The sequence below is a fragment of the Salmo salar genome, chromosome 26, assembly GCF_965601325.2.
Source record: "Salmo salar chromosome 26, fSalSal1, whole genome shotgun sequence".
Taxonomy (NCBI): Eukaryota; Metazoa; Chordata; class Actinopteri; order Salmoniformes; family Salmonidae; genus Salmo; species Salmo salar.
Window position 1 is genome coordinate 47,995,001 of NC_138316.1, and position 14,393 is coordinate 48,009,393.

At 41.8% G+C, this 14,393-nt stretch overlaps 1 protein-coding gene across 2 annotated transcripts in view; it reads left to right on the top strand.

Annotated features, from left to right (window-relative positions):
* Positions 1 to 14,393, top strand: part of LOC106593436 (multiple epidermal growth factor-like domains protein 11) — a 386,429-nt gene that overhangs the window by 279,781 nt on the left and 92,255 nt on the right. For both annotated transcript variants that reach the window (XM_082969798.1, XM_082969799.1), the window contains exons 13-14: positions 2,462 to 2,625; positions 9,438 to 9,540. In XM_082969798.1, the coding sequence (XP_082825924.1) occupies positions 2,462 to 2,625; positions 9,438 to 9,540 (267 nt within the window). The remainder of the gene's footprint in view (positions 1 to 2,461; positions 2,626 to 9,437; positions 9,541 to 14,393) is intronic.

Consider the following 14,393-nt stretch of genomic DNA (forward strand, 5'->3'; position numbering starts at 1 on the left):
ACAGAGAGAAACAGAGAGACAGAGAGAGAGACAGAGACAGAGAGCGAGACAGAGAGACAGAGAGAGAGACAGAGAGAGAGACAGAGAGACAGAGAGAGAGACAGAGAGACAGAGACAGAGAGAGAGACAGAGAGAGAGAGAGAGACAGAGAGACAGAGAGAGAGACAGAGAGACAGAGACAGAGAGAGAGACAGAGAGAGAGACAGAGAGAGAGACAGAGAGACAGAGAGAGAGACAGAGAGACAGAGACAGAGAGAGAGACAGAGAGAGAGACAGAGAGACAGAGGGAAGTGAAGAACTTAACTCCTCCATTACTTCAGTACTTCTCAATGTCTGCATGTTTAAATATTTACGTGGCTTGGAATCTCCCAGGGAATCATGGGTAATTAAAGACAGACATCAGAGTGGATCTCTGGGAACGACGCTCCGCTCAGCTCCGAGAAGTTCTGAGAGAGAGTGTGGGTGGCTGCTTCAATCCTCCAGTCCTCTGATTGTACTGTATAGCTCTCAGATAACTTCTACATACACGTATAATAACCATCATCCTCCAGTCCTCTGATTGTACTGTATAGCTCTCAGATAACTTCTACATACACGTATAATAACCATCATCCTCCAGTCCTCTGATTGTACTGTATAGCTCTCAGATAACTTCTACATACACGTATAATAACCATCATCCTCCAGTCGACAAAGCTCAGACAACTTCTACACACACAGAGTATAAACAATCTGTTTCATGTGTTCTGTAGACGCTCAGGGATTGATTCTGGACTGAGAGTGTGGAGCGTAGAGTGAGATGTGATGCACTTTTCTGTGCACTTTGGTTGAGCAGGGGTTTTGGTTGAGCAGGGGTTTTGGTTGAGCAGGGGTTTTGGTTGAGCAGGGGTTTTGGTTGAACAGGGGTTTTGGTTGAGCAGGGGTTTTGGTTGAGCAGGGGTTTTGGTTGAGCAGGGGTTTTGGTTGAGCAGGGGTTTTGGTTGAACAGGGGTTTTGGTTGAACAGGGGTTTTGGTTGAACAGGGGTTTTGGTTGGGTTTTGGTTGAGCAGGGGTTTTGGTTGAACAGGGGTTTTGGTTGAACAGGGGTTTTGGTTGAACAGGGGTTTTGGTTGGGTTTTGGTTGAACAGGGGTTTTGGTTGGGTTTTGGTTGAGCAGGGGTTTTGGTTGAACAGGGGTTTTGGTTGAACAGGGGTTTTGGTTGGGTTTTGGTTGAGCAGGGGTTTTGGTTGAACAGGGGTTTTGGTTGAACAGGGGTTTTGGTTGAACAGGGGTTTTGGTTGGGTTTTGGTTGAGCAGGGGTTTTGGTTGAGCAGGGGTTTTGGTTGAACAGGGGTTTTGGTTGAGCAGATCTACACTGCAGGGTGCTGCAGTACAGAGAGTGAAGTTGTGCTGCAGTACAGAGAGTGAAGTTGTGCTGCAGTACAGAGAGTGAAGTTGTGCTGCAGTACAGAGAGTGAAGTTGTGCTGCAGTACAGAGAGTGAAGTTGTGCTGCAGTGTAGATCTTTTCTGTTTTCCTGAAGAGCTCATTCATACAGTCACTCAGCACAATTGTTGGATTTATCTGCTACAATTCTGACATTTAACATGGCAGGCTAATTTGTGGCGACAATGCCATGACAAGGGAAAAAGATTGTTGACGTTTGGTTTGATTGAACCATATTATGAGGTAAATGTGTGGTGATTGGTTGAAATTGCGACCCCTCTTTTTGTACTGCGCTGATTGGTCAGTTTTATGAGATAATATTGTGTTGATTGGTCAGTTTTATGCTGAAATAGTGTGTTGATTGGTCAGTTTTATGCTGAAATAGTGTGCTGATTGGTCAGTTTTATGAGATAATATTGTGTTGATTGGTCAGTTTTATGCTGAAATAGTGTGCTGATTGGTCAGTTTTATGCTGAAATAGTGTGCTGATTGGTCAGTTTTATGCTGAAATAGTGTGCTGATTGGTCAGTTTTATGCTGAAATAGTGTGCTGATTGGTCAGTTTTGTGCTGAAGTAGTGTGCTGATTGGTCAAATTTACAAGCCCACACATAATATGCAGATAGCATTGTTGATTTTGTCAAAAATGTTGCGATTGCAGAATCCTTCAGGGACCGGTAACTGGAACCTCTTCCTCATTCTCTCCTTCTACCCTCTTCCCCTCTCCTCTTCCTCATTCTCTCCTTCTACCCTCTTTCCCCTCTCCTCTTCCTCATTCTCTCCTTCTACCCTCTTTCCCCTCTCCTCTTCCTCATTCTCTCCTTCTACCCTCTTTCCCCTCTCCTCTTCCTCATTCTCTCCTTCTACCCTCTTCCCCTCTCCTCTTCCTCATTCTCTCCTTCTACCCTCTTTCCCCTCTCCTCTTCCTCATTCTCTCCTTCTACCCTCTTTCCCCTCTCCTCTTCCTCATTCTCTCCTTCTACCCTCTTCCCCTCTCCTCTTGCCACCCTTCCTCCCACTCCTCCTGTCCTCTCCAGGTTGGCAGGGTGTGGATTGTACCATCTCATGCTCCAGTGATACCTGGGGCCTGAACTGTAATCAGACGTGTCTGTGTGCCAACGGGGCGGCCTGTGACCCGGGCAATGGAACCTGTACCTGCGCTCCCGGCTGGATGGACGAGTACTGTGACACAACCTGTCCCGTGAGTAAGAGAGAGAGAGAGAGAGCGAGAGAGAGAGAGAGAGAGAGAGAGAGAGAGAGAGAGAGAGAGAGAGAGAGAGAGAGAGAGAGAGAGAGAGAGAAATCAAACAAATCACATTATATTTGTCACATGCGCCGAGTAAAACTGGTGTAGACTTTACCGTGAAATGCTTGCTTACGAGCCCTTCCCAACGGTACAGAATATAGTAACTCAAGAGGAATATAATAAAATACACAAGACTAGAGCTATTTTTCGTAGCTGTTTACATACCACCACAGTCAGAGGTTGGCACTAAGATAACATTGAATGAGCTGTATTCCGCCATAAGCAAACAAGAAAACGCTCACCCAGAGCCAACGCTCCTAGTAGCCGGGGACTTTAATGCAGGGAAACTTAAATCAGTTTTACCAAATTACTATCAGCATGTTAAATGTGCAACCAGAGGGGAAGACACTCTGGACCACCTTTACTCCACACACAGAGACGCGTACAAAGCTCCCTCTCGTCCTCCATTTGGAAAATCTGACCATAATTATATCCTCCTGATTCCTGCTTACAAGCAAAAACTAAATCAGGAAGTACCAGTGACTAGATCAATAAAAAAAAGTGGTCAGATGAAGCAGATGCTAAACTACAGGACTGTTTTGCAGCACAGACTGGAATATGTTCCAGGATTCCTCCGATGGCATTGAGGAGTACACCACATCAGTCATTGGCTTCATCAATAAGTCAAATCAAATCAAAGTTTATTTGTCACGTGCGTCGAATACAACAGGTGTAGACCTTACAGTGAAATGCTTACTTACAGGCTCTAACCAATAGTGTGAAAAAAAAGGTATGTGTGTGTGTGTGTGTGTGTAGGTACCGTAAATTCCGGACTATAAGCCGCAACTTTTTTCCCAGGCTTAAACAATGACGCGGCTAATACATGGATTTTTCCCGCTTTCATAAATTTTTTTCTCCAAAAAAACACATTCTGTGACGTGCTCAGTTTTTGGCCGGCATGAAGCTTTCATTAGACCAATGAAATTGCCGAACGGGTTAAGGTCAAACAACCTTTTTGTTTACTGTTTAGATTAAATCGAGCGCTCTCAAACATCCCATCATTCTGATTACGGTAGTCATTTTGTCACCCTCATCATGGCAAAGACTCTGAGAAATGCATATGATGCAGCTTTCAAGTTGAAGGCGATTGATCTGGCTGTTGGAAAAGGAAATAGAGCTGCTGCACGGGAGCTTGGTCTTAATGAGTCGATGATAAGCCGTTGGAAACAGCAGCGTGAGGAATTGACTCAGTGCAAAAAGACAACTAAAGCTTACTGCTAATTTTTTATTTTTTGTTACAAGCCGTGTTTCGTTAAAGCCTATTTATTTTTGTTACAAGCCGTGTTTCGTTAAAGCCTATTCATTTTTGTTACAAGCCGTGTTTCGTTAAAGCCTGTGTAAAGTTAATTTGTTTCAATGTACCGGTAGGCACCTGCGGCTTATAGACATGTGCGGCTTATTTATGTTCAAAATAATATATATTTTTTTATTCAGTGGGTGCGGATTATATTCAGGTGCACTTAATAGTCCGGAAATTACGGTAAGTAAAGAAATAAAACAACAGTAAAAAGACATTTGAAAATAAGAGTAGCAAGGCTATATACAGACACCGGTTAGTCAGGCTGATTGAGGTAGTATGTACATGTGGGTATGGTTAAAGTGACTATGCATATATGATGAACAGAGAGTAGCAGTAGCGTATCGTGTGAGTCCTGCTTGCTGCTGTTGTTGTTGTTGAAAAAATATTTGTCTAATCCGAGGTGAGTGATCGCTGTCCTGATATCTAGAAGCTCTTTTCTGCCATAAGATACGGTTGCAGAAACATTATGTACAAAATAATTTACAAATATCGCGGGAAAAAAAACCCACATAACAGCACAATTGGTTAGGAGACCGTAAAACGGCGGCCATCTCCTCCGGCGCCATTCTAGCCACAGAGTGCATCTATGACGTCGTCCCCACAGAGACCGTACGTACATACCCCAACCAGAAGCCATGGATTACAGGCAACATCCGCACTGAGCTAAAGGCTAGTGCTGCCGCTTTCAAGGAGTGGGACTCTAACCCGGAAGGTTATAAGAAATCCCGTTATGCCCAAACAGGCAAAGCGTCAATACAGGACTAAGATCGAATCGTACTACACCAGCTCTGACGCTCATCGGATGTGGCAGGGCTTGCAAACCATTACAGGCTACTACAAAGGGAAGCACAGCCGAGAGCTGCCCAGTCACATGAGCATACCAGACGAGCTAAACTACTTCTATGCTCGATTCGAGGCAAATAACGCTGAAACATGCATGAGAGCACCAGAAGTTCTGGAAGACTGTGTGATCATGCTCTCCGCCGCCGATGTAAGACCTTTAAACAGGTCAACATTCACAAGGCCGCAGGGCCAGACGGATTACCAGGACGTGTACTGCAAGCATGCGCTGACCAACTGGCAAGTGTCTTCACTGACATTTTCAACCTCTTCCTGTCCGAGTCTGTAATACCAACATGTTTTAAGCAGACCACCATAGTCCCTGTGCCTAAGAACACTAAAGTAACCTGCCTAAATGACTACCAACGTCTGTAGCCATGAAGTGCTTTGAAAGGCTGGTCATGGCTCACATCAACACCATTATCCCAGAAACCCTAGACCCACTCCAATTTGCATACCGCACCAACAGATCCACAGATGATGCAATCTCTATTACACTCCACACTGCCCTTTCCCACCTGGACAAAAGGAACACCTATGTGAGAATGCTATTCATTGACTACAGCATTCAACACCATAGTGCCCTCAAAGCTCATCAATAAGCTAAGGACCCTGGGACTAAACACCTCCCTCTGCAACTGGATCCTGGACTTCTTGACGGGCCACCCCCAGGTGGTAAGGGTAGGGAACAACACATCCGCCATGCTGATCCTCAACATGGGGCCCCTCAGGGGTGCATGCTCAGTCCCCTCCTGTACTCACTGTTCACTCATTACTGTACGGCCAGGCACGACTCCAACACCATCATTAAGTTTGCCGATGACACTACAGTGGTAGGCCTGATCACCGACAACGATGAGACAACCTATAGGGAGGAGGTCAGAGACCTGGCAGTGTGGTACCAGGACAACAACCTCTCCCTCAATGTGATCCTGACAAAGGAGATGATTGTGGCCTACAGGAAAAGGAGGACCGAGCACGCTCCTATTCTCATCGACGGGGCTGTAGTGGAGCAGGTTGAGAGCTTCAAGTTCCTTGATGTCCACATCACCAACAAACTAATATGGTCCAAGCACACCAAGACAGTCGTGAAGAGGGTACGACAATACCTATTCCCCCTCAGGAGAATGAAAAGATTTGGCATGGGTCCTCAGATCCTCAAAAGGTTCTACATCTGCACCATCAAGAGCATCCTGACTGGTTGCATCACTGCCTGGAATGGCAACTGCTCGGGCCTCCGACCGCAAGGCACTACAGAGGGTAGTGTGAACGGCCCAGTAGATCACTGGGGCCAAGCTTCCTGCCATCCAGGACCTCTATACCAGGCGGTGTCAGAGGAAGGCCCTAAAAATTGTCAAAGACTCCAGCCACCCTAGTCATAGAATGTTCTCTCTGCTACCGCATGGCAAGCGGTACCGGAGCGCCAAGTCTAGGTCCAAGAGGCTTCTAAACAGCTTCTACCCCCAAGCCATAAGACTCCTGAACAGGTAATCAACTGGCCACACAGACTATTTGCATTGCCCCCCCTTTACACCTCTGCTACTGTCTGTTGTTATCATCTATGCATAATCACTTTAATAATTCTACCTACATGTACATACTACCTCAACTAACCGGTGCCCCCGCACATTGACTCTGTACCGGTACCCCCCTGTATGTAGTCTCGTTATTGTTATTTTACTGTTGCTCTTTAAATACTTGTTACTTTTATTTCTTATTTTTATCCATATTTTTTTTAAACTGCATTGTTGGTTAGGGGCTCGTAAGTAAGCATTTCACTGTAACGGTCGTCGTATATAGTGGACCAAGGCGCAGCGGGTTGAGTGCTCATATGAACTTTTATTAGAACACTAGAAGAAAACAAGAAAACGAACGAACAGCAGGCTACACACACAGCAGTGCAAAAACAACTTCCCACAAAGGACAGGTGAAAAACAGGGCTACCTAAGTATGACTCCCAATCAGCAACAACGATGTACAGCTGTTCCTGATTGAGAGCCATACTAGGCCAACACAAAGAAATACACAACATAGACAGAGCATAGAAATACAAAACATAGAACATAACCAAAAACCCCGGAATACTCTAAACAAACACCCCTCTACATAAACACATATCCCAACAAACCCCGAACCACATAAAACAAACACCCCCTGCCACGTCCTGACCAAACTACAATAACAAATAACCCCTTTACTGGGCAGGACGTGACATACACCTGTTGTATTCGACGCATGTTACTAATACAATTTGATTTGATTCAATATACAGGGAGTACCAGTACCAGATCACTGTGGAGCTATATACAGGGAGTACCAGATCACTGTGGAGCTATATACAGGGAGTACCAGTACCAGATCAATGTGGAGCTATATACAGGGAGTACCAGAACCAGATCAATGTGGAGCTACAGTGTATTTGGAAAGTATTCAGACCCCTTGACTTTTTCCACATTTTGTTACGTTACAGACTTATTCTAAAATGGATTAAATTGTTTCCCCCCTAATCAATCTACACACAATACCGCATAATGACAAAGCAAAAGCAGGTTGTTATAAATTGTAGCACATTTATGAAAAATAAAAAACATAAATCTTCTCTTAAGTCTTCTTGGGTATTACGCTACAAGCTTGGCACACTTGTATTTGGGGAGTTCCTCACATTCTTCTTTGCAGATCCTCTCAAGCTCTGTCAGTTTGGATGGGAAGCGTTGCTGCACAGCTATTTTCAGGTCTTAACAGAGATGTTCGATCGGGTTCAAGTCCGGGCTCTGCCTGGAGCACTCAAGGACATTCAGAGACTTGTCCGAAGCCACTCCTGCGTTGTCTTGTCTGTGTACTTAGGGTCGTTGTCCTGTTGGAAGGTGAACCTTCACCCCAGTCTGAGGTCCTGAGCACTCTGGAGCAGGTTGTCATCAAGGATCTCTCTGTACTTTGCTCTGTTCATCTTTGCCTCAATCCTGACTAGTCTCCCAGTCCTTGCCGCTGAAAAACATCCGCCACCATGCTTCACCGTAGGGATGGTGCCAGGTTTCCTCCAGACATGATGCTTGGCATTCAGGCCATAGAGTTTCATCAGACCAGAGAATCTTGTTTCTCATGTTCTGAGAGTCTTTAGGTGCCTTTTGGCAAAGTTCAAGCGGGCTGTCATGTGCCTTTTACTGAAGAGTGGCTTCCTTCTAGCCAGTCTACCATAAAGGCCTGATTGGTGGAGTGCTGCAGAGATGGTTGTCCTTTTGGAAGGTTCTCCAATCTCTACAGAGGAACTCTAGAACTCTGTCAGAGTGACCATCATGTTCTTGGTCACCTCCCTGACCAAGTCCCTTCTCCCCCGATTGCTCAGTTTGGCCAGGCGGGCAGCTCTAGGAAGAGTCTTGGTGGTTCCAAACTTCTTTCATTTAAGAATGATGGAGGCCACTGTGTTCTTGGGGACCTTCAATGCTGCAGAAATGTTTTGGTACCCTTCCTCGGATCTGTGCCTCGACACAATCCTGTCTCGGAGCTCTATGGACAATTCCTTTGACCTCATGGCTTGGTTTTTGCTCTGACATGCACTGTCAACTGTGGGACCTTATATAGACAGGTGTGTGCCTTTCCAAATCATGTCCAATCAATTTAATTTACCACAGGTGGACTCCAATCAAGTTGTAGAAACATCAAGGATGATCAATGGAAACAGGATGCACTTGAGCTCAATTTCGAGTCTCATAGTAAAGGGTCTGAATACTAATGTAAATAAGGTATCTGATTTATTTATTTATTTGCAGAAATGTCTATAAACCTGTTTTCACTTTGTCATTATGGGGTATTGTGTGTAGATTGATGAGGAAATAAATGTAATTTCATTAATTTTAGAATAAGGCTATAACATAACAAAATGTGGAAAAAGTGAAGGGGTCTGAATACTTTCCCGAATGCACTGTGTATACAGGGAGTACTAGTACCAACCAGATCAATGTGCAAAGGTACGAGGTATTTGAGGTAGATATGTACATGAAGGCAGGGTAAAGTGACTAGGCATCAGGATAGATAATAAGGAGGTATTTGAGGTAGATATGAACATGAAGGCAGGGTAAAGTGACTAGACATCAGGATAGATAATGATAAGGTATTTGAGGTAGATATGTACATGAAGGCAGGGTAAAGTGACTAGGCATCAGGATAGATAATAAGGAGGTATTTGAGGTAGATATGTACATGAAGGCAGGGTAAAGTGAGAGGTATTCCTCTAGACAATGTGTCTAGCAGAGATAATAAATCTGTCAGAGAGAGAAAGAGAGAGAGAGAGAGAGAGGAAGAAAGAGACAGAGAGCGATAAAGCGAGAGAGGGAGAGATAGAGGGGAAGAGAGAGAGACAGAGAGAGAGAGAGGAAGAAAGAGACAGAGAGAGATAAAGAGAGAGAGAGAGAGAGGGGAAGAGAGAGAGACAGAGAGAGAGAGAGACAGAGAGCGAGAGAGCGAGAGAGAGCGAGAGAGGTTTACCTGAAACATATAAGCCTATATATGAAGTATACAGTATATGAATGGAAAGTTTATTTTGGTGTAATGTTAACGTTGCTGTTTTCAGGAGGGCACGTATGGAGAACAGTGTCGAGAGCAGTGTGACTGTATCCATGCCGATGGCTGTGACCCTGTGAGAGGCGACTGTCGCTGCTTGGCTGGATGGACTGGTGAGTTAGACAGTAGTACTCTCTACAGTCCTGTGAGAGGTGACTGTCTGGCTGGATGGACTGGTGAGTTAGACAGTAGTACTCTCTACAGTCCTGTGAGAGGTGACTGTCTGGCTGGATGGACTGGTGAGTTAGACAGTAGTACTCTCTACAGTCCTGTGAGAGGTGACTGTCTGGCTGGATGGACTGGTGAGTTAGACAGTAGTACTCTCTACAGTCCTGTGAGAGGTGACTGTCTGGCTGGATGGACTGGTGAGTTAGACAGTAGTACTCTCTACAGTCTAGATAAAGTTGTGCTCTAATGACAATGTAAACACATTGTCATATAACTTATCTTCATATTTACATGAATAAAGATGGTTTGAATTGAATCCACTAATGAACCATCTGTAGCTGAGAAAGTGGACTATGAGCAATAAGGAAATCTGATGAATATGGAAGTTGCTTCTTAATTCAGCGCTCGAGGGGGACATTACAGAGTCAGAACATCGACACTAGTTTCACTACTTTCTAGAAACTTCACAGAGAGAAGATCGATACATTCATGATATCAAAGGACGAATGTTTACGCCAAAAAAATGTAAATACTTAACAAATGAATTATGCAATTTGGAGTTGTATTTGATTTGGCTGTTCTGCTGATCCATTCATTTCTCTTCAATGTAATTACTAAATATGTTTTAGAATATCAAGTAATGTACATGATTATTGTGATGCTTGTGGTTTTCGATATGATCTACCATAGCATTGGCTGCAGTCTCAGTTGTTTGTGGACTTCCACATAGAGCCTAAATATTTCACCTTGTGATGGGTGCAAAATGAGTTGTGAGAGCTACGTTGTTGATTGTTTATCCACCACACATCCCTCCAGCTGCACAGCTTCAACCATTTTCCCAATTCACCCCACACACCAATTAGTCATGTTTTGTCATTTCATTAACCAAGGACAACCTTAGTAACAACAACAATAATAATAACAATAATAATAGCAATAATAATAGTAACAATAATAATATCAACAATAATAACACTAACAATAATAACACTAACAATAACAATAATAATACTAACAATAATAACAATAATAATACTAACAATAATAACAATACTAACAATAATAATACCAACAATAATAATAATACTAACAATAACAATAATAATACTAACAATAACAATAATAATACTAACAATAATAACAATAACAATAATAACACTAACAATAATAACAATACTAACAATAATAATACTAACAATAATAACAATAATAACACTAACAATAACAATAATAATACTAACAATAATAACAATAATAATACTAACAATAATAACAATAATAATACTAACAATAATAACAATACTAACAATAATAATACCAACAATAATAATAACACTAACAATAACAATAATAATACTAACAATAATAACAATAATAATACTAACAATAATAACAATAATAATAACAATAATAATAATACTGACAATAATGCGACTAACAATAATGCTACTAACAATAATAATACTAACAGCAAAAATAATAATAACAATAATAAAACTAACAATAATAACACTTACAAGAATAACAATAATAATACTAACAATAATAACAATACTAACAATAATAATACCAACAATAATAACAATACTAACAATAATAACAATAATAACAATAACAATAGCAATAATAATACTAACAATAATAACAATAATAACAATAACAATAGCAATAATAATACTAACAATAATAACAATAATAACAATAATAACAATAACAATAATAACAATAACAATAACAATAAAAACACTAACAATAATAACAATACTAACAATAATAACAATACTAACAATAATAATACCAACAATAATAACAATACTAACAATAATAACAACACTAACACCAATAATACTAACAATAATAATATTACCAATAATACTACTAACGATAATACTACTAACAACAATAACAGTAATAACAATAATAATACTATCAATAATATTATTAAGACTAACAATAATAATAATATCAATACTAATAATAATAATACTACTAACAATAATAATAACCATAATATTAATAATAATAATAATAGCAATAACAATAATAGTAACAATAACAACAATAATAATAAAACAATAACAATAATAATAACAATAATAAAACAATAATAATAATAATAATAATAGATGGCCATGAGTCTGAGTGTGAGCCGTCAGTCTGTCCATTGCATCATCATGATAATACTAACACTAATAATTAGTATTATTGTTGGTATTGAGCCTCCCTGTAGCTCAGTTGGTAGAGCATGGTGTTTGCAATGGTGTTTGCAACGTCAGGGTTGTGGGTTCGATTCTCACAGGGGGCCAGTACGGGAAAAAAAAAAAAAATAATGTATGAAATGAATTGAATTGAAATGTATGCATTCACTACTGTAAGTCGCCTTGGATAAGAGCTTCTGCTAAATGACGTAAATGTAAATAATAATAATCATAATAATAATAATAACAACAATAATAATAATGATAATAATAATAATGTCCATTGCATCATCATGAGACTCTGCAGGGTTTTAGTCAGAGCCACAGTAATGAATGAGAATCATGGCCGCTCTGATGAGGCTGGCCGCTCTGATGAGGCTGGTGGCTCTGATGTCAAAGTCCCAGCATTTGAGGGTGAAGCAGGTTTAGGATCATTAGAAAGAGTATTATCTGCAGAATGACTAATGGATGAGAAGGAGAGGTGAGGAGGTGGAGATGAGAGGAGAGAAGTGGAGAGGTGGAGAGAAGAGGTGGAGGAGGAGAGGATATGAGAGCAGAGGGAGGAGAGAAGAGGAGAGGAGAGAGTAGCAGAGAGGAGAGGCGGAGAGAAGAGGTGGAGGAGGAGGGGATATGAGAGCAGGGAGAGGAGAGGAGAAAGTAGCAGAGGAGAGGAGAGGTGGAGGAGGAGAGGAGAGGAGAGGTGGAGGAGGAGAGGAGAGGAGAGGAGAGAGTAGCAGAGGAGAGGAGAGAGTAGCAGAGGAGAGGAGAGAGTAGCAGAGGAGAGGAGAGGAGAGAGTAGCAGAGGAGAGGAGAGGTGGAGAGAGAAGCTCCCTGTCCTGCACAGTGCTGTGTGCTATTGGGACTGCATGGTATGTCACAGGGTCCCTGCTCCACACTGGTGCGTGCGTGCGATTCCCTGTCCCTCTCTACCATTAGGACTGCTGTATGGGGGGACAGGGATGGATGTCAGAGGAAGGATCAAGATTGGGTCATCTCTGGACTGTTTAGAATCACAACGGGGAATGGCTGCAGTATAACCACAGACTGAGGTGAAGCCGTGACCCCAGGGCTGACAGGATGGTTCTCTTCTCTCCTCTGGATTTCATAAACACTCTGGGGTCCTGAGTGATGAGGGGCTGCCCAAAGATAATGCCTGAAGAGAGATCTAGTAGGGCTAGATGGGTACAGGACGATAACATTGTGGAGGAAGAAAGATGAATTTTTGGATTGGATAGCAAAGCTGTTTTAAAGTTAAATACTGTGACATTTCAAATGAATTAACATGAACATGTTTTTTGTTGTTGTCCCGCTGTGAGAAGCCATCAAGGTTTTCTAGTGGCAGACAGCAGAAACAAAATACAGCAGAAGATCACTGCCTCGTCTGTGAAAGAGCTCTTTGAGTTTCTGAGTACTGTCATTATGAATGGTCTGTCTGAGTACTGTCATTATGAATGGTCTGAGTACTGTCATTATTAATGGTCTGTCTGAGTACTGTCATTATGAATGGTCTGAGTACTGTCATTATGGATGGTCTGTCTGAGTACTGTCATTATGAATGGTCTGTCTGAGTACTGTCATTATGAATGGTCTGTCTGAGTACTGTCATTATGAATGGTCTGTCTGAGTACTGTCATTATGAATGGTCTATCTGAGTACTGTCATTATGAATGGTCTGTCTGAGTACTGTCATTATGGATGGTCTGTCTGAGTACTGTCATTATGAATGGTCTGTCTGAGTACTGTCATTATGAATGGTCTGTCTGAGTACTGTCATTATGAATGGTCTGTCTGAGTACTGTCATTATGAATGGTCTGTCTGAGTACTGTCATTATGAATGGTCTGTCTGAGTACTGTCATTATGAATGGTCTGAGTACTGTCATTATGAATGGTCTGTCTGAGTACTGTCATTATGAATGGTCTGTGAGTACTGTCATTATGAATGGTCTGTCTGAGTACTGTCATTACGAATGGTCTGAGTACTGTCATTATGAATGGTCTGTCTGAGTACTGTCATTATGAATGGTCTGAGTACTGTCATTATGAATGGTCTGTCTGAGTACTGTCATTATGAATGGTCTGTCTGAGTACTGTCATTATGAATGGTCTGTCTGAGTACTGTCATTATGAATGGTCTGTCTGAGTACTGTCATTATGAATGGTCTGTCTGAGTACTGTCATTATGAATGGTATATCTGAGTACTGTCATTATGGATGGTCTGTCTGAGTACTGTCATTATGAATGGTCTGTCTGAGTACTGTCATTATGAATGGTCTGTCTGAGTACTGTCATTATGAATGGTCTGTCTGAGTACTGTCATTATGAATGGTCTGTCTGAGTACTGTCATTATGAATGGTCTGAGTACTGTCATTATGAATGGTCTGTCTGAGTACTGTCATTATGAATGGTCTGAGTACTGTCATTATGGATGGTCTGTCTGAGTACTGTTATTATGAATGGTCTGTCTGAGTACTGTCATTATGAATGGTCTGTCTGAGTACTGTCATTATGAATGGTCTGTCTGAGTACTGTCATTATGAATGGTCTGTCTGAGTACTGTCATTATGAATGGTCTGTCTGAGTACTGTCATTATGGATG